We start from the raw sequence: 23253 nt of genomic DNA, 5'->3' as shown, positions 1-23253 counted from the left end.
GTCACGGCGTCAAGATCTCACTGCGTCAAGATGTCACGGCGTCAAGATCTCACTGCGTCAAGATGTCACGGCGTCAAGATCTCACTGCGTCAAGATGTCACTGCGTCAAGATCTCACTGCGTCAAGATCTCTCTGCGTCAAGATCTCACTGCGTCAAGATCTCACTGCGTCAAGATGTCACTGCGTCAAGATGTCACTGCATCCAGGTGGCGCGGCGTCAGAGGGAATACTTCTCCCTCGCCGCCATGGAAGTACGAAAGGTTGAGTCCAGATACTTGAGTTTTCAGGTACTTGCAGAGGCTTTAGGAAGGATTTTACTCTTAACTCTGCTAGTAGTGAGTCCCCAAAGGTGAGGCCGCGCCTGAGAAAGACGGAGCTTGGGAAGCTTTGAAAGTTGGTGGCTTCAGTGGTGAATGATTTTTACTTTTTAAGCTCCTCTACGTGGGAGCAGCTCGATATGTGGGGTTCACTCCATTTGAGGCCGAACTCTGGACACCAACGCGTTGATCCAGTACAGACCCCAGACAAGCATCGTCGAAGGTCCTGACGGTGGCAGCGAGGGAGGTCGAGAGGGCTAAGGAGGCGTGTCCTGCTGCCATCAAGGAGGTGGAGGCTCTCCTGAAGGAGGCTGTCCTGCCGCCATCAAGGAGGTGGAGGCTCTCCTGAAGGAGGCTGTCCTGCTGCATCAAGGAGGTGGAGGCTCTCCTGAAGGAGGCGTGTCCTGCTGCATCAAGGAGGTGGAGGCTCTCCTGAAGGAGGCGTGTCCTGCTGCCATCAAGGAGGTGGAGGCTCTCCTGAAGGAGGCTGTCCTGCTGCATCAAGGAGGTGGAGGCTCTCCTGAAGGAGGCGTGTCCTGCTGCATCAAGGAGGTGGAGGCTCTCCTGAAGGAGGCGTGTCCTGCTGCATCAAGGAGGTGGAGGCTCTCCTGAAGGAGGCGTGTCCTGCTGCATCAAGGAGGTGGAGGCTCTCCTGAAGGAGGCGTGTCCTGCTGCATCAAGGAGGTGGAGGCTCTCCTGAAGGAGGCGTGTCCTGCCGCCATCAAGGAGGTGGAGGCTCTCCTGAAGGAGGCTGTCCTGCTGCATCAAGGAGGTGGAGGCTCTCCTGAAGGAGGCGTGTCCTGCTGCATCAAGGAGGTGGAGGCTCTCCTGAAGGAGGCGTGTCCTGCTGCCATCAAGGAGGTGGAGGCTCTCCTGAAGGAGGCTGTCCTGCTGCATCAAGGAGGTGGAGGCTCTCCTGAAGGAGGCGTGTCCTGCTGCATCAAGGAGGTGGAGGCTCTCCTGAAGGAGGCGTGTCCTGCTGCCATCAAGGAGGTGGAGGCTCTCCTGAAGGAGGCGTGTCCTGCTGCCATCAAGGAGGTGGAGGCTCTCCTGAAGGAGGCTGTCCTGCTGCATCAAGGAGGTGGAGGCTCTCCTGAAGGAGGCGTGTCCTGCTGCATCAAGGAGGTGGAGGCTCTCCTGAAGGAGGCGTGTCCTGCTGCATCAAGGAGGTGGAGGCTCTCCTGAAGGAGGCGTGTCCTGCTGCATCAAGGAGGTGGAGGCTCTCCTGAAGGAGGCGTGTCCTGCTGCATCAAGGAGGTGGAGGCTCTCCTGAAGGAGGCGTGTCCTGCTGCCATCAAGGAGGTGGAGGCTCTCCTGAAGGAGGCGTGTCCTGCTGCATCAAGGAGGTGGAGGCTCTCCTGAAGGAGGCGTGTCCTGCTGCATCAAGGAGGTGGAGGCTCTCCTGAAGGAGGCGTGTCCTGCTGCATCAAGGAGGTGGAGGCTCTCCTGAAGGAGGCGTGTCCTGCTGCATCAAGGAGGTGGAGGCTCTCCTGAAGGAGGCGTGTCCTGCTGCATCAAGGAGGTGGAGGCTCTCCTGAAGGAGGCGTGTCCTGCTGCCATCAAGGAGGTGGAGGCTCTCCTGAAGGAGGCGTGTCCTGCTGCATCAAGGAGGTGGAGGCTCTCCTGAAGGAGGCGTGTCCTGCTGCATCAAGGAGGTGGAGGCTCTCCTGAAGGAGGCTGTGTCGACACCGCGCCCGGCTCTGAACTTCACTGATATGTCATTAAGGTGACGAGTGACACAGTTTCTTCAACAAGGGAGTGACCGGTCTCCGAATGAGGAACAACTCCTTGGGACATGTTTACAAGCCCCTAGAGCCACCGGAGCGTCACTCTTTTTGAGACTCTGGTGGCGCTGTTCCATATTTACAAGGCCACGCAAAGACACTTTGGTGGCTTTACACCGCCTTGTAGATACGGCCCTCTTTCGTCAAAGGGCGTGTCATGAGTGCTGCTGTGGGTGTTCCTACGCAGTCCACCTCGTATTTTGACAGTGCCCCGGATATACAAGGATTCGTAATTCTGAGGCGGCGCCAAAAACAAACGCCTTTCCAGCGGAGGCATCGTTTAAGTGGCGCAATGAGGAGAAATTCTCCTCGCCTCTTGATTCATCTATGAGTGCTGCATTCTGCCGCACACAGAGAAGGAGAAGAAAGTCATGAATGATTGTGTTTGTGCAGGAAGGTGTCTGTTCCTGCACAAACACAATCATCCCCGCAACGCAGGCAGCTTTGCACTACGGTGCGAGGGTGCCTGCGGTGGCGTATGGCTGCTGTTTTTGCGCAGGAGAGAGCACAGGGTTGCGCCGCATTCTTGTAAATATGGCGCATCCCTGCATTTTTAAAATGACGCACCTCTGTGCAGCAAAATTGCTTGAGACTGCAGGTGACTGGACGTGGCGAGGAGGATGCTGTGGCTATAGTCTTTTCTTAAGGCCTTGTGTCTGGTTGGCCGGATGGGAGGTTTAGGAGCCCTCATTGGCTCCCGTCTCGTATATCATGCATCTTTTTAAGTTAAGGTCTTGCGTAAACTAAGATTGAGAAGGACGTTTATTGATGCCGCCATTTCAACTTTGAATGAGACACTTCATTCTTTTTGCTTTCTGTTTTGGGTGGTATAACCGTTGCATTAAAGAGGTTCCAGGACCTCCGTGAGGGACACAACGCCTCTAAAGGTGACGAATAAAGAGGAAGAGCTCCGCAGAGAAGTCGAGCAAAAAGCAGAACTAGCAAGTAGATGCGCAGAAACCTAGACCAACGTGGCCTGCACGCCACGACATGGCGGAGTTGAGGGCGAGCCAGCGTGCAGTGGACTCTCAGACAGGAGAATCAACCAATGCCATGTCATGTCTGAACGGTGCTGGGAACGGCTTCTCAACACCCACATGTCCTTTTATAAGCAGTTTTTGAACACTTTATAAAGGGGCAGAAGCAGCAGTACAAAGAACTTGATCCTTCCTTCAGAACAACTGCAGACATCTCTGAGCAGATCACATCATTTATAAAAACATAATTTAGGGTCAAGAGAAAGTGGAAGTTATATTGCATTAGAGACTGTTTTTCACACTTTTGAGCAGTCAATGTTTCATGTATACTCCGAACAGCATCAACTTTATAATAGTGACTTTATTTCAGAAATAAACATTTACTAAACTGAAAAGTACTGTCTAAGCAAACTATAGACAGGAACTTATGATGGGGAAGGAGATGATGGAAAACTGTGCATGCATGAGAGGCAAAACATGGGGTAAGGTCTCGGGTAGGACAAAGCAGGCACAGCAAAGGGCACAAGGCAGTGAAATTGTCCTACATGCGGAACACAGGAAGAATGTACAGGAGTCAGCAGGGTAACCGGAGGACAAAGTCAATGCTGGAATGTGTTTCGCCATCAGAAGCCAGAACACTGTTAGGAGGATCATCCCACACCAACCAAGCACCACTCAGAAAGCATCTCCCACTCCACACCAACACACGCCTAGAAGAATCCCAAGTTCAGTATACCACTGGAACGATGAATGCATCTTCAATGACTAATCCTTCCATCACCTTACAAAGTGTTATAATATCCGGCACCTGCACAACCCAAGAAAGGTTAAACCGTCCCAGAAACCACACAGCAGAAAAGGTACCTCAAGCCAGAACACCCCTACAGAGTTACAACACCCATCACGACACACCCCAGTAAGTGTTACAATATCTATAGCCAACGCAATCCGAAAAGTGTTAAACCATTATAAGTAGGCAGAAAGCTGGAAGCATTACAAGTTCCACGTTGGGGCACCACTGAAAGCGGTACACGGACTACAACACCTGAAATGATAACCTGCAGATATGTGAAACACAAACAGTTGACAAGAATATAATTGGTCTTTTTTTACTACATGACACTGTATCAAAGCAACACAGAGGTGCTGGGATAGTAACATGACCATAAGCCATGAGTGGGAGGGTTACGTTGAGCCGAAGACCCAAACACTCGCTACGGCTACAGAAGCCAGCGCAAGACACAGCAGATGGAATGACACGGGCTTGGACTCACAACCAAACTCAGACACAGCTGGGAGAATGACGGAGACAAAGCAAGAAACCAGGGATCATATGATACAACCCAAGACACGGGTGAGAAAATGACACAGAGACAAAGCAAGAAACAACGATACACAACCCAAGACACAGCTGAGGGATGACTAAGACAAAGCAAGAAACAATGGGAAAGCACCTGGTCCGGATGGAGACCCCTCAGATCTGTATAAGGCCGACCCTGTACTTTGGGCAAAGATTTTGGCACGGGTTTTCAATGCGGCCCGTATGGGAGGTTTTCCTACCTCATGAGACAAAGCTATCATTATTCCTATTTTTTAAAAGGGTTCAAGCGATGACCCTGTTTGTTATCGACCAATCTCGCTTCTGGACTCTGCTGCTGAAATCATGGGGAAAGTGATACTGGATCGTTTAACATTGTGACTAGACCATTTTAACGTTATTTCTGACCTACAGTACGGGTTTCGGCAAGGCAAAGGGATGCTCAATCAATGTCTCAACCTTCACTTGGTGGTTGGGAAGTAAACATTGCCAAGAAGGGAATTTTACTTATGGCTTTTAAGGACCCGACGTCAGCGTTTGACTGGGTGAGGCTGAATAGACCTGGGCTGCATTTAAAGTAGTGGGAGGAGATTTCCTTGCACCTGAATTGGCCTGGTCTGCTGTAGACAATGCTGTCTCCGTCTCCTGCTGGGAATTTGGGCCAGAGAGGAGCGAATTGGTTTGGACAAAGCACAGACACTCTCTGCCTGAGAGGACAACCCAACGCCGTCTACGACACCGCTGCCGACTCCATGTCCTGAAGGCACCGCAGAGGACACCTCCGCATGCCGCACCGCAACCCTGGTCTCACCGATGCCGCCACCAAGCTGTTGCTTGCACCGTGACCTGTGGGCAACACACTTCACACCCCCTCGCTTCACACTGCTGCCTTGGTATCCCCAATGATGCCGCACCATGCCGACATCGATGCCGCTGCTTGCACCTTGGTTCGAGGGCGTTGCTTGTAAGTTACACGACGCACCGTTCTCATCCCGCACTGCAGCCTTGGCCCACTGACGCTGGGGCCATCGACTCCAGTTCGTCAGTCGATGACAGCGCTTCGGCAATGACGACGACGCTGCTTGCACCGCAACCTGCCAGCACAGCGACGAGCACCGCATTTCTTCGCATAGCAGCCCTGGTCTCACCAATGCCGCTGGACAACCGTCACCGAGCCAACGCCTGGACCGCGACCTGAGGGCACCGCACTGCTGCACTTCGCACCGCAGCCCTGATGCCTGCCAACGCCGGCGTGCCCGACTTCAACTGTGAGGAGTTCGATCTGCAATGTGTGTGACTTCAAGGGTCAGACGACTCCTGCTACGACCTCCGGAACCGATGCCTGTGGACACCGGCATTACGGGGCTCATCCAGAGGTCGCAGACGCCCTATATTTCTTAAGGTACTGTTTTGCGGGACTTCCAGACACTGTAGCTGACCAGCGACGCCGCAGTCAGCCAGAACTGTTTGGATTTGTTGTTCACGATGCCATGATAGCCCCAGACAGAGCTATCAACTTCAAGGAACTGTATTTCAAGTCTATTTTGATTACTGAAGATTTCCGAGAACTGTTTGGTGGATTTTTATTGTTTTTGGTCTTGTTTTAGATATATAAAAATATTGGATATTTTTCTAAACTGGTGTGGTGTCCTTTTGTAGTGTCTTCACTGTATAACTGTTGGTGATGTGCAAATGCTTGACACACTACCTCTAACGCCTTAACCGCTGTGGTTTTTCCGCCGCGGGCGTTCTAAAGGGTGGGCGGGGCTTCGCCGACGGGAGCACCGAAGGGGTTAAGATATGCCTGACGGATGTATAACGTTACAACGCATGCTTTTACCACGCATGCTGTTACAACGCAGTTTTTACAACGCATACCATTACAACGCATAGCGCATTGGGGCGCTGGATAGTGAATAGTTTAATTTACTATTCCAACTCCAGTCCCCGTGGACACTAGGGAAGGTGTTGGATAGTAAATTAAATCTATTCCCTATCCTAGAGCGCCCCCCAGCGCAATGCGTTGTAATGGTTTTCGTTGTAAAACCTGCGTTGTGATAGCACTGAGTGGTAAAAGTTGCGTTGTAAAGGATGTTTCCCATGCCTGACTGCTTGTGCTAAGCTACAAAGGGGTGAGCATGGGTTATTTTCGGAGTGTAGATCACTTATCCTGACTAGAAGGAAGGGTCCCTTCTTGGACAAAGGTGCAAACCCTTGCCAACTAGAGACCCCCATTTCTAACAAGGGGCCTCTGCTGTTTGTGAATTAGCTCTTTTGTGAGCATTTGAAATGACAAGAGAATCTAGGGGCATTTTCCCTTTGATAAAAATTGGGTCAGAAGGTGGAGGTTTGTATTTTTATTGACCATAGGTTTTAAAACACGTGCACGTACTGGGTCCTAAAAAATGTAATCGGCATGTCTCAACATACCCTTTAGCATAGGTAAGCTTTGTGTGGTCCTATGTGTGGAATCTAATATGGCAAACAAGAAACTTTCCTCTAGAGATTCTTTATATAGAGCAAATCCATGATAAGATGCTGCTCTTGAAATCACCTCCTGGTAAGCTACGTTATCATCAGGGGGTGAAGGCCTTGTAGGAACGAGAGCAGGATCATTATCGACAGGTTCATCATAATCAATCCGTGGGTCTGTGGGTGGAAGACTGTTATCATCTCCTTCATCTATGTCAGGTTGTGTGTGTGGAGAACCCAGTGGTGTGATTTGCAGGGGGTTTGAATCTGATAATGGGACAAGTGGTGGAGGGGAGTGAGGAAGAGGATCGATAGGGCTTGTAGCCATGTCCTTCTTTTTCTTCAGAGGAATTGTGTAATGTGTATCTCCAGGAATAGTTATTTTCTTGGATGGTATATCATCCTTGGTAACAATGTGTCCAGTATCTGGATTAATATAGAGACTTTTTTATTTAGTGTCTAAGTTCTCTTTCATAATGTCCAGAATCTGTTCCGGAGGTTTTTTCTTTCTCTTTTGGTGCCCAAGGTTTCGGTGCCGAACTGGACCAATGTTTTTTGCCTTTCGGAGTCGAAAGTTTCGGCTCTGAAGGTGTCTTGTCTCGACTCAAGCCTAATCCGGAAGACTTGACCTGCTGTTTTGGTGCTGAGCCTGAAGGCGAGGTGTTTAAAGCAGTCTCTCTGTGACGACTATGGAACAAGTTTGATGGGTATAGGGGCTTTTTTACTCACGGCCCCCTGTCTCGCTGGAAGTTCTCCGGACTGTAGGTTGATCTCGGAATCCGATTCATGAATGGAGAAGGCCTCTTCCGCCTCTGCTGCTGATGCTTCTATCTCCTCTTGTTTGGTATCTTCTTAGAAGATATGCTGAGTGTACTCGATGTTCTGACTTTGCATGTCCCTTTGTTGAGCCCGATGATCCAGCAAAGTCTTTTTCGACCAAAATGTTCAGCAAGCATCACAATCTTCCTCCTTGTGCTCCGGTGAAAGGCACAAGTTGCAGACTTTGTCTCTTTTGCGCAGAAACTTGGAGTGGCACCGGGGACAGGGTATACAACCTTTACCACGCAACTTTTACCACGACCTACCTTTACCACGCAACTTTTACAACGCAGGACCCTTTACCACGCATACCATTACAACGCAGGTATTTACAACGCAGTTACCTTTACAACGCATACCATTACAACGTAAGTATTGGTAAGTATATTGTTTTATTTAAAATATTTTAGGTTTGGGTTTTGGGTAAATGGGTATTTTTAGGGTTCAGGGTCAGTTTTCAGTTTTTGGGTAAAGGGGTATTTTTAGGGTTCAGGGTCAGTTTTCAGTTTTGGGTAAAGGGGTATTTTTAGGGTTCAGGGTCAGTTTTCAGTTTTTGGGTAAAGGGGTATTTTTAGGGTTCAGGGTCAGTTTTCAGTTTTTGGGGTACAGGGGTATTTTTAGGGTTCAGGGCTGGGTTTGGGTTTTGGGGTACAGGGGTATTTTTAGGTTTCAGGGTTGGGTTTGGGTTTTGGGGTACAGGGGTATTTTTAGGTTTCAGGGCTGCGTTTGGGTTTTGGGATACAGGGGTATTTTTAACATATATATTTAAAAATTAATAAATAAATAATAATATAAATAATTAAAATATTAAATATTAAAATAATAATTTATTAATTTAAAAAAATATTATTAGTAATTACATTATTTTAACATATTATTTACTTACCTATACTTACGTTGTAATGGTATGCGTTGTAATAGTACCTGCGTTGTAGTGTATTGCGTTGTAAAGGTATTCGTGGTAAAGGGTCCTGCGTTGTAAAAAATGCGTGGTAATGGTCTGCGTGGTAAAAGAACGCGTGGTAACGTCATATATCCCGGGGACAGTATTGAAACAAAATCCGTTCCATCAGTGGTAGACTCGATGAGTATGACGGAGTGGAAGTTGAGAGACACGGCTAGGTCTGAGGGCTGCCCATGACATCTTCTGGATGGAAGATGAAGTTTTACCACTTTTTTTAGACACGCAGGAATAAAGGAACGTTAACGAAACAATACAAATGGCAGTACAGTGGGTTGCGCACCAATGGGGATCCTGAAATACAGTCTCGAACCAGAGTGCCACAAACCGCGTCTGAACCCGATGGCGGAAACAAAACAATCTAACAATGTAGTCGATGCCCATGTACACTATCACCGAAAGGGGGAATCCCTTACCTCGTGACTGGAAAGACTTCTTCGAAGAACTTGTAAAAATCCAGACCCAACATTAGATGGTATGAGTATGCAAAGCATGTGTATCTACAACCAACACAATGTACAAACAGTACAACCAACACAATGTAAAATACTACAACTAACACAATGTAAAGCACTACAATCAACACAATGTAAAAACACTACAACCAACACAATGTAAAAACGCTACAACCAACACAATGTAAAAGCAGTACAATCAACACAATGTAAAAACAGTGCAACCAACACAATATAATAACGTTTCAACCAATGCAAAACACTACAATCAACACAATGAAAAGCAGTACAACCAACACAAGGTAAATCACTACAACCAACACACTGTAAAACACTACAACCAACACATTGTAAAAAACCTACAACCAACACAATGTAAAACACTACAACCAAAACAATGTAAAACACTACAACTAACACAATGTGAAAACGCTACAACCAACACATTGTGAAAACGCTAAAACCAACACAATGTAAAACACTACAACCAACACAATGTAAAAACAATACAACCAACACAATGTGAAAACGCTACAACCAACACATTGTAAGGAATATGCTACTTACCAGTATGCATCTGTTCTTGGCATAGAGGGCTGCAGAGTGGTACATTTATGAATAGATCGCCATCTGGTGTTGGGCTCGGATGATTGCACTTGTTTTTCTTCTGGAGAAGTCTTTGTCGTCATCGATGACTCCTCCTCTGGGTGTTAGTGCGCATGGACATCGGCTCCATCCTTAGATTGTTTTGCCATAGTAGGGTTAGATGGAGTAGTGTAGTAGAATACATAAAGATATGCCCATGTAAGTGTATCTAAATAAGATAATGTTGGGACAGACACAGGTTTCCGGGGAGGCAGGGAGGGCATGTACCACTCTGCAGCCCTCTATGCCAAGAACAGATGCATACTGGTAAGTAGCATATTCCGTTCGAGGCATATGGGCTGCAGATGGTACATTTATGAATAGATTATACAGCAGTTACCTCCCTAGCGGTGGTCACCCGTGTCTGTCGCAACTGTTTGAAATAGAGTTTTTAATACAGCTTGGCCCACTCTGGCTTGTTGTGTTGCCTGCACATCAACACAGTAGTGCTTTGTGAATGTATGTGGTGTAGACCAAGTTGCTGCTCTACATATGTCATCTAGGGGAATGTTTCCTAAGAATGCCATAGATGCTCCTAGCTTCCGTGTAGAATGAGCTCTAGGAGGAACAGTTCATGTCCTCTTTGCTTTTATGTAACATATTTGTATACATCTTACAATCCATCTAGCGATGCCTGCTTTAGAGATAGGATTGCCCTTATGTGTTTGTGAAAATGCTACAAATAGTTGTTTAGTTTTCCTGAAATTTTGTGTCCTTTCTATGTAGTACAAAATGGCCCTTTTGACATCTAGTGTATGTAGGGCCCTTTCTGCCACCGTCTGTGGCTTTGGGAAAAAGACTGGTAGTTCCACCGGTTGATTGATGTGAAATGCTGAAATTACTTTAGGCAAGAACTTTGGGTTTGTTCTAAGAACCACTTTATTCTGATGTAATTGTAGGAATGGTTCTAGTATTGTCAGTGCCTGTAATTCACTTACTCTCCTGAGTGAGGTAATGGCTATAAGAAAGGCCACCTTCCATGTAAGGAATTGTATTTCACACCTATGCATAGGTTCGAAAGGTGGTCCCATTAGTCTGGTGAGTACTACGTTGAGGTTCCAGACCGGGGAAGGTGGTAATCTTGGTGGAATGACTCTTTTAAGGCCTTCCATGAAGGCTTTTATCGCTGGTACTCTGAACAGTGATATGTGTTGCCTGTTTTGTAGGTACGCTGCTATAGCTGCTAGATGTACTCTGATAGATGTATACGCGAGATTACATTGCTGTAAGTGTAGTAAGTAGCAAATAATCTCCCTTGTTGATACGTCCAGAGGGTTGATATTGTTATTAGTACAGTGTATAGCAAACCTCTTCCACTTAGCTGCATAGCATGCTCTGGTGGTTGGACGTCTCGCTTGTTTAATTATCTCCATGCAATTTGGGGGTAGATCTAAGTACCCAAATTCTAGGATTTCAGGAGCCAGATCGCTAGGTTCAGTTGTGTGGGATCTGGATGCATTATTTCTCCATGCTTCTGTGTAAGGTGCATGGGTAGAATTCTCAGCTTTTGGTGTGGCACTTGTGAGAGTTGCAAGAGCGTGGTGAACCACGGTTGTCTTGCCCACGTGGGTGCTACTAGTATCATGGTCATTGAGTGTTGTTGCAGCTTTCTGACCACTAATGGGATTAGTGGGAGAGGGGGAAAAGCGTATGCAAATTTGTTGGACCAATTTATCCATAACGCATTGCCCTGCGACAGGTGGTGTGGGTACCTGGACGCGAAGCTTTGGCATTTTGCGTTCTGATGAGTGGCAAAGAGGTCTATCTCTGGTTGTCCCCATCTTTGGAAGAATGGTTGCAGTATTTGTTGGTGCAGTTCCCATTCGTGTATTTGTTTCGACTGTCTGCTTAAGATGTCTGCTATCTGGTTTTGAACTCCTGGTAGGTGTTCTGCTAACAGATAGATGTTTTGAGGAATGGCCCATCTCCAAATTTCCTGCGCTAGTCTGGATAGTTGGAGAGAGTGCGTCCCCCCTGTTTTTGAATATAATACATTGCTGTCATGTTGTCTGTTCTGATCAGGACTGCTTTGTTGGTAACATGCATTTGAAAGGCTTTCAATGCTAGAAACACTGCTAGTAGTTCTAGATGATTGATGTGCAGCCTTCTTTCCTGCACACTCCATCTTCCCTGTACTGTATATTTCTCCTTATGCGCTCCCCATCCCGTGAGCGATGCGTCCGCTGTTATTGTCACCTGTGGAATTGGTTCTAGGAACGACCGCCCCTTGGCAATGTTTGTTGTGTTCCACCACTTCAGAGAGCGGTGTGTGCGGTCGTCTACCAACACCAGATCTGTAATCTGTCCTTGAGCCTGATTCCACGGTGTCGCTAAACATTCTTGTAGCGGACGCATTTGTAGTTTGGCATATGGTATTAGCAATATGCAGGATGACATCATCCCTAATAGCTGCATGAACACTCTTGCTGTTAGTGAGTGTTGTGGCTGAAATCTTTGAATGATTGTAAGCATTGTCTGGATCCTGACTGGATTGGGGTATACTTTGGCTTTTTCTGTGTCTATAGTAGCCCCTAAATATTGTTGAACCTTGCTTGGTTGCAGGTGTGACTTTGTGTAGTTCACAGTGAACCCTAGTTGGTGCAGCATGTGAATTGTCTTCTGTGTGTTCTGAAGACATTCCTCTTGTGACTTGGCCTTTATTAGCCAGTCGTCCAAGTATGGGAAGACATGTATTTGTTGTCTTCTTAGGTGAGCTGCCACCACTGCTAGGCATTTTGTGAACACCCTTGGTGCCGTCGTGACACCAAACGGAAGGACTTTGAACTGATAATGTTGTCCTTCTACCACAAACCTGAGGTATTTCCTGTGGGCTTTGTGAATTGGGATATGAAAGTAAGCGTCTTTTAGATCCAGTGTAGAAAGAAAGTCCCCTTTCTTCAGTAAAGGAAGTACTTGTTGGAGCGTGACCATGTGGAAATGTTCCGAATTTATGTATGCGTTGAGAGGTCTTAGGTCTAGTATTGGCCTTAGAGACCCGTCCTTTTTGGGAATTAGGAAGTATAGGGAGTATACTCCTGTTCCTTGTTGTTGCTTTGCTACAAAAGCATGCCATAGAGAAGGTTCCAGAGATAGTACTTCTTGTTTTAACAGTGTTAAGTGATCTTGTTTCATTGGACGCTGTTTGGGGGGGATGTTTGGTGGGGTAGGTGTGAGTTCCAGGCAATAACCATGTTGGATAATTTGTCTCACCCACCTGTCTGATGTGATGTTTTCCCAGACAGGTAGGAACTGTGATAGGCGTCCCCCGACCGGTGTTATATGGTCTGGGGGGAGCTGTATGAAGTCACTGCTTTGGGGTTGGAGAGTTGCGGTTGTTGTTGTTTCCGCGACCTCTACCCTTGTTGTTGTTACCCCTGTAGCCACCTCTAGAATTACCTCTGGGTGATGTAGGTGTAAAAGAGGTTTGTTGCTGGCTTGTACCTGTATTTTTGGATCCTCCTCTATAGGTGGATCTACGAAAGGAACCTCTTTGTGTCGGCTGTTGCAATGCTCCCATTGATTTAGCCGTTTCCGTATCCTTTTTCATCTTTTCTAAGGCCTCATCTGTCCCTGTGCCGAAAAGTGTTTTCTCATCAAAAGGTTGGTTCAGTAATGCAGTTTGCACCTCTTGTTTGAACCCTGAAACCCTGAGCCATGCATGTCTCCTTAACATGAGGCTTGTGTTTATGGATCTTGCTGCAGTGTCTGCCTCGTCTAGGGCGCACTTGATTGAAGTGTTAGTAATTAACTTCCCTTCCTGTATGAGTTGATCTGCTCTCTTTTGATGTTCTTTAGGGAGATGTGTGATGAGTTTTTCTAACTCATCATAATGCGCTCTGTCATACCTTGCAAGTAGTGCTTGCGTATTAGCTATGCGCCAGCTGTTTGCCGCTTGAGATGCTACTCTCTTGCCAGAGGCATCTATTAGCTTAGACTCTTTGTCAGGAGGTGGAGCTTCTCCTGTAGATAAAGAGTTTGCTCTCTTACGAGCGTTTGTGACCACTAGTGAGTCTAGAGGAATTTGTCCTTTGATGAATATTGGGTCTTTTGGAGCTGCCCTATATTTCTTATCAATTCTTGGGTTCAGTACCCAAGCCCTCACCGGGTCTTTGAATATCTCTGATGTGTGACTGAGAAGGCCCTTAAGCATTGGTAGTGTTCCTGATGTTCTTTGTGCAGCAGGTAGTGTTTCTAATAGGAAATCCTCTATTTGAGGTTCTGCATGTAGTTCTACCTTGTGGTATTTTGCTGCTCTATTAATGAGTTGCGCAAAACCAGTATTATCATCAGGAGGTGATGGTTTTGACGGATACAATTCAGAGTCGTTATCGTTATCTGACCCTACATTGTACTGTTCCCATGGGTCTGCCCCCTCTGGGATTGTGTCGTCATCATCCCCAGGGTGTTCTCCCTCCCCTGTGTCACTTTCTACGTCTGTTGTAGGTGTAGATGGTCGTGTGGAAGGAATAGTTGGCCTATTGTGAGGAGTAGGAGAGGAGGGTGTGTCTCTAGGTTGTGGGGAAGGGGGAGGAGTTGTATTTGTCCCCATTGTTCTCTTCTTCGGAGGAGTTTTGTCGTCCGATTGTTCATTTTTCCTCTTTTTAGGTAGTTCTGTGACTACCTTGCCAGTTTGTGGATCAATAAACAGAGTCTTTTGTTTAGGATCGGTTTTATATTCCTGTGTCGGTACCGCAGTTTTCGGGTCCGACAGGTGTTTTTTCTTCTGACTGTCCATTTGTATTTTCGGCACCGAGATTTTATTCGGATCCGATGTCTTCGGTGTCGAGGGTGTCTTCGGTGTCGAGGTTGTTTTCGACGTCGAAGCGTGTTTCGGTGTCGACATGGACTGTTTCGACTTCGAGCTTTCCTTGATATGGAGCTTCGGTGTCGATGTCGGGGTGGGTCGTTTATCGGAACCACCATGATGGGAGACTGAGTGTTTCGGTTTCGGTTTCATTGCCGGGCCCGAAGGCGGGGCGTCGGAAACTTTTTTCGGTTGTCTGACCGGGCTCGAGGGCGGGGTCGACACCGTGCGGGGTCTGTTCTTTGGTAAAGGGACGTCGTCACTCACGGTTTGTTGGATGTCGATTTCCTCAACGTCGGACTCGTCCGCTTGTGACCCCGCCTCGTCGCCCTCTTCTTCCTCCTCTTCTGGGTGCTGGTCCTCGAACAGCTCCGGGATTGCTTGTGACTGCATTCTCGATACCTCGTGTCTTCGGGCTCGACGGTTTCTAATCGTCGATTTTGAGGAAAATGCTGCACAGGCCTCACAGTCCCTGGATTCGTGTTCAGGGGACAAGCAGAGGTTGCACACCTCGTGTAGGTCCTTGTGTGGGAACTTAGCACCACACGTTGGACATTTTTTGAATGGAGTCCTTTCCATGGACTCCGGGCTGGACTACGTCGAGCTGGTCTTCTCGTAGTCGTCGTTCTTCGAAACACGTCGAGATGGAAGTGTAGTCGCGTTCGATAACAATACCACAGAATTGGAAAGGGTTACGCGCCAAATATAACTTTCTTTATCGAAGTCGGTCCGGAGCGCTTCGATCCTCATCCGAACCCGATGGCGGAAAAAAACAATCTAAGGATGGAGCCGATGCCCATGCACACTAACACCCCCCAGAGGAGGAGTCATCGATGACGACAAAGACTTCTCCAGAAGAAAAACAAGTGCAATCATACGAGCCCAACACCAGATGGCGATCTATTCATAAATGTACCATCTGCAGCCCATATGCCTCGAACAAACACTAAAACCAACCCAATGTAATATCACTACAACCAACACTATGTACAAACAGTACAACCAACACAATGTAAAATACTACAACTAACATGATGTAAAATGCTACAACCAACACAATGTACAAACACTACAACAACACAATGTAAAAACACTAAAACCAACACAATGTAAAAACACTACAACCAACAGAATGTAAAACACTACAATTAACACAATGTAAAACACTACAATCAACACAATGTAAAAACACTACAACCAACACAATGTAAAAACGCTACAACCAACAAAATGCAAAAGCAGTACAATCAACACAATGTAAAAATAGTACAACCAACACAATATAATAATGTTACAACCAATGCAAAACACTGCAATCAACACAATGAAAAACAGTATTTCTTTATTTATTTATTTCATTTGTAGAGCGCTCGGTTACACCAACAGTGTGTCCCCGCGCTAAGACACAATTAGATGAGATACTGCTGTTGCAAGAAGGTCTTACGCTTTTCCCTCAAAAGTATTGGAGAATATGCCATTTGAAACCAGGAAATATTTACAGTAAATACTGAATATCAATAACCAAACAAGGGACATGCAGTGTGGAATGAGGACATACCGTCAATGAATACAGAAACAACTGGGTGAACTACACCATAATGATATGGATTGCACCAGTATAACAAAGCACATTTGGGTTTATGCTAACTCACAGCAGGGAACAGACAGAATATAACATCCAAAATGAAGAAACACCTAGAAACACCAGAGAGATTATAACATCCAAAATGAAGAAACACCTAGAAACACCAGAGGGATTATAACATCTAAAATGAAGAAACACCTAGAAACAGCCGATGGATTACAACATCCAAAGTAAAGAAACACCTAGAAACAGCCGATGGAATATAACATACAAAATGAAGAAATATCTAGAAACAGCCGATGGATTACAACATCCAAAGTAAAGAGACACCTAGAAACAGCAGATGGATTATAACATCCAAAGTAAAGAAACACCTAGAAACAGCAGATGGATTATAACTTCCAAAATGTAGAAACACCTAGAAACAGTTGATGGATTATAACATCCAAAATGAAGAAATCAATAGAAACAGCTGAGGGATTATAACACTCAAAACGAAGAAACCGATAGAAACAGCTGATGGATTATAACATCCAAAATGAAGAAACCAATAGAAACAGCTGAGGGATTATAACATCCAAAAGGAAGAAATCAATAGAAACAGCTGAGGGATTATAACACTCAAAACGAAGAAACCAATAGAAACAGCCGATGGATTATAACATCCAAAAAGAAGAAACCAATAGAAACAGCAGTTGGATTATAACATCCAAAATGAAGAAACCAATAGAAACAGCTGAGGGATTATAACATCCAAAAGAAAAAAATCAATAGAAACAGCGGATGGATTATAACATTCAAAATGAAGAAACCAATAGAAACAGCCGATGGATTATAACATCCAAAATGAAGAAACACCTAGAAACAGCCGATGGATTATAACATCCAAAATGAAGAAACCAATAGAAACAGCTGAATGATTATAACATCCAAAATGAAGAAACCAACAGAAACAGCCGATGGATTATAACATCCAAAATGAAGAAACCAATAGAAACAGCAGTTGGATTATAACATCCAAAATGAAGAAACACCTTGAAACAGCCAATGGATTATAACATCCAAAATGAAGAAACCAATAGAAACAGCTGAGGGATTATAACATCCAAAATGAAGAAACCAATAGACACATTTGAGGGATTATAACATCCAAAACGAAGAAACCAATAGAAACAGCCGATGGATTATAACATCCAAAATGAAGAAACACCTTGAAACAGCCAATGGATTATAACATCCAAAACGAAGAAACCAATAGACACATCTGAGGGATTATAACATCCAAAACGAAGAAACCAATAGAAACAGCTGAGAGATTATAACATCCAAAATGAAGAAACCAATAGACACATCTGAGGGATTATAACATCCAAAACGAAGAAACCAATAGAAACAGCTGAGGGATTATAACATCCAAAACAAAGAAAGCAATAGCAACAGTTGAGGGATTATAACACTCAAAACGAAGAAATCAGTAGAAACAGCCAATGGATTATAACATCCAAAATGAAGAAACACCTTGAAACAGCCAATGGATTATAACATCCAACACGAAGAAACCAATAAAAACAGCGGAGGGATTATAACATCCAAAATGAAGAAACCAATAGAAACAGCCGAGGGATTATAACATCCAAATCGAAGAAACCGATAGAAACAGCTGATGGATTATAACATCCAAAACAAAGAAACCAATAGCAACAGCTGAGGGATTATAACATCCAAAATGAAGAAAACAATAGAAACAGCAGTTGGATTATAACACTCAAAACGAAGAAACCAATAGAAACAGTTGAGGATTATAACATCCAAAATGAAGAAACACCGAGAAACAGCAGATGGATTACACTACAATCGACCAAGAAGCACCTGGAGGGTCAAACATCCCAAAGTAATGCACACCTGAAGAGACTGAACACCCCAATTCAGGAGACTGATTGAAAGATTACATCACAACTACCAGGAGGCTTCTGGAGGGTAAGATCACCCTAGAACACAGCTGGGGACATTACACCAGGACAAGGTTGGAAGATTAGGCACATCCCAGGTTGGGATACAGTTGGAGAGATTTCATCATCATACAGTACAAGCACTTCGGACCAGAACACAACTGGGGAGATCGCATCACTCCAGGACAGGACACAGCTGGAAAGGTTATATCATCACAAACTGGATGCAGCTAGAGAGATCACATCAACACACACTGCCCATAGGCGACTCTGGATCAAGGCACCACTGAAAGATCAGACCATCCCAGATTGGGACACTGCTGGAGAGATGGCAACTTTTCCAGATGGGGCACTGTTAGAAAGATGACACGACCCCAATCTGGAACACAGCATTATGCAGCGGGAGAGATTACACCAGCCCAAATCAGGACAGAGCTAGAAAGACTACATCAAGTGAGACTGGGACACGACTGGCATGCTTACATCATCTCAGATTGAGAGACAGCTGAAGAGAATAAAATACCTTAAACCAGACACAGCTTGAGAGAATACATCATGACAAGCTAGACAGGGACACAGAGGTGGAGACCACGTCATCTTAGCCCAGGACATAGTTGGAGAGGTCACACTATCCTAGACCAGAACACAGCAGGAGAATGGAGCCTGTCCCAGCCGGGACACAGCAGGAGAGAATATATCATCCCAGGCTGGACACAGAAGCATACTGTCGGAAGATAACAGGACACAGCTGGACATCACACACTACATCATCAACTAGGACATGATGATTACTTCATCTCAGAAGAAACAGGTGGAGAGATGACATCATTTAAGACCATCACACAGCTGGAGAGATCACATCATCCTAGGCCTGCCACAGCAGGAGAGGTTACACCATCCTAGGCCTGACACAGCAGGAGAGGTTACACCATCCTAGGCCTGACACAGCAGGAGAGGTTACACCATCCTAGGTAAGGACACAGCAGGAGAGATCGCACCATCCTAGGCCTGACACAGCAGGAGAGATTCTCTCATTCTGGGAAATCGCTGCAGAAGGTAAACAAGGAAACAGCACAGGATACTTAGGATAAGAGACACTATTACACAGCTCTTCACTATGCTCCTCACATCGGCCTCCACACTCTTCTACCCCTCTCCCCAATCTGCACTAACCAGTATAAGAGAAGAGCGGGATGATGAAGGGTAGGAGGACAAGGGTGGTGAAAGGTGCACTCTGGACCAGGGACATGCAGGGCCGGCACTTACTTCAATGGTGCTGTCTAGGGATCCAACGCTGTTACGACGTCGTAGCTTCCCTGAAGCGAATTAGTGACATGCAAGTGTTAGAGAGAAGAGCCCAAGCAGCAGGCGCAGCAGTTCACACAGCAAATTAAAGACATCGTGCACCAGCAGCATTTCACTCACTCCACCAACATCAAGCCAGAGCGGCGACAACCCCCTCATGCCCTGTATGAAGGTCCTCTTAACACCTCATGTGAATTAAAGGGGTCTCATCTCTGTCCTCCTCTCCTTACCCCCTCCTTTGTTAATAGTCGCTGTACACTATCACAGCTCAGCACTGCTTTGAGTCACGGGATCCCCCTTCCCATCCCCTGCCCTCAGGACACAACCTTCCCTGATTGCAAATGACTCTCCTACGCATATATAGCAGCGATGGCACCAGCGTAGTAATGGTTAGGTCACTTTCTATAGGGAACCCTTTTTCTGTTTTCTTAATAACTATGCCCCGTTTAACTAATCTGCATTAAACTTCTGAAAAAGCAGTACATCCATTTTGGGTCCCTCATGAAAGGTTGGCACAGGTCCATTAAGGGGGAGGTATTTAAAAGGTGGTTGGGCATGAATAGGTGAGATTTTAGAGCTATCTGGACTGTTAGTTCTTAGAAGATCTGCAGTAACGAAGACCTCTGAAGTTCAAATGGTGAAAAAAACACTCCGATCAGATTATTTCCTGAAACTAAAATAGAAAGGGCTAATAAGGGGGCACTGAGATCACACCTTGACTCAAGCCCATGTTGGCGGCAGATGGTGAGAGGTTGGAGTCTTAAACTGACCCTCACTAAAGTTACATTTGAAAAGAAAAATGTTACTTACCCAGTAAACATATGTTCTTGGCATGTAGAGCTGTAGATTCACATGCTTTGCATACTCCTGCCATCTAGTGTTGGGTCTGGATGTTTCCAAGTTGTTTTTCTTCTAAGAAGTCTTTCCAGTCACGAGGTGAGGTGACTCCTCCCTTCGGTGATAGTGCGCATGGGCATCGACTCCATTGTTAGATTGTTTTCCCGCAAGAGGGTGAGAATGGAGTTAGTGAGAGTAGTAAGAGATGTCCATGTATGTATGTATCTAAGTAAGATAGTACTGGAACAGGTAAAGATACTCGGGGAGGCGGGTGGGTGCATGTGAATCTACAGCTGCACATTACGAAGATCAGATGCTTACTGGGTAAGTAACATTATCCGTTCGAGGCATATGAGCTGTAGATCACATGCTTTGCAAAGACTATACAGCAGTAAACTCCCAAAGCGGTGTCTGACCTGTAGTGGTTGTAGTTCTTTGAAACAGTGTTTGTAGTACAGCTTGACCTACATTTGCTTTTTGTCTCGCAAACACATCTACACAATAGTGTTTGGTGAATGTGTGCGGTGCAGACCATGTTGCTGCCTTACAGATGTCAGCTATGGGAATATTCCCCAAGAAGACCATAGTAGCTCCTATCTTGCGAGTGAAATGCACTCTAGGGGGTATTATCAAAGTTCTTTTTGCTTTGGCATAACATGCTTGGATACATTTCACAATTCATCTTGTAATACCTGACTTAGATATGGGATCGCCTTTCTGGGGCGCAGAAAAAGCAACAAATAGCTGCTTTGTTTTCCGAAATTCTTTGTTTCTGTCTACGTAATATAATAGAGCTCGTCTAACATCAATAGTGTGTAGAGCTTGATCTACTACAGAATCAGGTTGAGGAAAGAACACAGGTAACTCAACTGATTGATTGATGTGAAAGGCAGCAATTACTTAAGGAAGAAATTTTGGATTGGTTCGAAGAACCACTCTGTCTTTGTGAAGATGAAAGAAAGGCTCTTGTATAGTTAATGCCTGAAGTTCACCAACTCTCCTTAGTGAGGTTATCGCTATGAGAAAAGCAAACTTCCATGACAAGATTATAACTGATATTTGTGCATTGGTTCAAAAGGTGGACCCATTAGTCTTGTAAAGACTATGTTGAAGTTCCACTCTGGTGCAGGGGGAACTCTTGGTGGGATCACACTTGTTGATCCTTCCATGAAGGCTTTGATCGCTGGTACTCTGAATAGAGATAAGTGTTGTTTGTTTTGCAAGTAAACAGCTACTGCTGCTTGGTGTAAACGAATGGATGTGTAAACTAATCCAGACTGCTGTAAATGCAACAGGTAACGAATGATCTTTAGTACAGAGGCATCAAGTGGGTTGATGTTGTTGTTATTACAATAGAAAACAAACTGTTTCCATTTTGCTGCATAACATGCTCTAGCAGTAGGCTTTCGAGCCTCTTTGATAATATTCACACAGTCTGGTGATAATTGTAAATACCCAAACTCTAAGACTTCAGGAGCCAAATCGCTAGGTTGAGTTCTTTGGGATTTGGATGTCTGATTTCTCCACGGCTCTGAGTGAAGAGACTGGAGGTGAGATGTAGCTTTTGATGTGGAACTACTGACAGTTCTAACAGGGTGGTGAACCTAGGCTGACGAGCCCATGTGGGGCTAAGATCAGTGTGAGGGATGTTTGCTTGAGCTTCCCTACCAGTAATGCAATTAGTGGAAGAGGCGGAAAGGCATAGGCAAATTTCCCAGACCAATTCATCCATAGAGCATTGTCTTTGGATAGACGGTTTGGGAACCTGGATGCAAAGTTTGGGCATTTTGCGTTGTGGACTGCAGCAAACAGATCTATCTGTGTAAATCCTCATTTTTGAAAGTAGGAAAGAAGAACTTGGGGATGACGTTCCCACACGTGTACTTGCTGCCTGTGTCTGCTGCGCAGGTCGGCAATTTGATTGTTTACTCCTGGAAGTTGTTCTGCTAGGAGATACATTTGGTGATGAATTGCCCAATTCCAAATGCTTTGTGCCAGGGGCGACAGCTGGAGAGAGTGTCCCTCCCTGTTTCTGCAGATAATACATCGCTGTCATGTTGCCTGTGCGGACTAAGACAGTTTTGCGTAGAAGGTGAGTGTGGAAACCTTTGAGTGCTGGGAACACTGCTAGAAGTTCCTGGTAGTTGATGTGGAGACGTTAGTGATTGTCGGACCACAGCCCTTGTACTGTGCGATGTTTGAGATGAGCACCCCAACCGGTTAAAGATGCGTTCGCTGTCAGTACAATCTGTGGAATCGCGCCTATGAAGGGTCGCCCTTTTGCTAAGTTTTGAAGGTTCCACCAGTGCAGAGAGCGATGGGGGCGGCCGTCTAGCAGCACTAGATCGGTCATTAGACCCTGTGACTGAGTCCACTGACATGCTGAACATTCCTGCAGAGGACGCATGTGAAGCCTTGAATGAGGTACGAATGCAACGCAGGCTGCCATCATTCCCAGCAGCTGCATGAAGACTCGGGCTGGTAATGATTGATTGGGGTGAAACTGTAATATTGTGGACTGAATACTGTGAATCCTGGCTACACTGGGAGAGGCTGGAGCTTGGAGAGTGTTGGGGGAAGCTCCTAGATGAGACTGCACTTGCGCCGGGCACAGGTGAGATTTCTGTGCATTGATTGTGAAACTCACCCGATGAAGTAGGTGTACTGTTGCCTGAGAGTGTAGTATACAGGTCTGATAATCCAGTCGTCTAGGTAAGGAAAGACATGGATACACTGTCTCTTGAGCTGAGCGGCTACCACTGCGAGACATTTGGTGAACACTCTGGGGGCCGTGGCGACGCCTAATGGAAGTACCTTGAACTGGTAATGTTTGCCTGCTATCACGAACCTGAGGCATTTGCGATGAGCGAGATGAATTGGAATGTGAAAGCAGGCGTCCTTTAAATCTAGAGTAGACGTAAAGTCGCCTTGCTGAAGGAGAGGAAGTACTTGTTGAAGAGTCACCATGTGAAAGTGCTCGGACAGTATGTATTTGTGTAACTCTCTGAGATCTAGAATAGGTCTT

The 23253-nt window shown here is 45.8% G+C and overlaps 1 protein-coding gene across 4 annotated transcripts in view; it reads right to left on the bottom strand.

Annotated features, from left to right (window-relative positions):
• IQSEC2 (IQ motif and Sec7 domain ArfGEF 2) overlaps nucleotides 1-23253 on the bottom strand; it is a 359223-nt gene that overhangs the window by 10254 nt on the left and 325716 nt on the right. For 3 of the 4 annotated variants that reach the window (XM_078664507.1, XM_078664509.1, XM_078664508.1), the window contains one exon: nucleotides 19353-19402. The exons of the other annotated variant lie outside the window; for it this stretch is intronic. In XM_078664507.1, coding sequence (XP_078520633.1) covers nucleotides 19353-19402 — 50 coding nt within the window. The remainder of the gene's footprint in view (nucleotides 1-19352; nucleotides 19403-23253) is intronic. 4 annotated transcript variants of the gene reach the window in all.

Source organism: Lissotriton helveticus, chromosome 10, assembly GCF_964261635.1.
Source record: "Lissotriton helveticus chromosome 10, aLisHel1.1, whole genome shotgun sequence".
NCBI classification, from domain to species: domain Eukaryota; kingdom Metazoa; phylum Chordata; class Amphibia; order Caudata; family Salamandridae; genus Lissotriton; species Lissotriton helveticus.
Note: the sequence above shows the minus strand (reverse complement) of the source record. Positions and strands in the feature narration are given on the sequence as shown.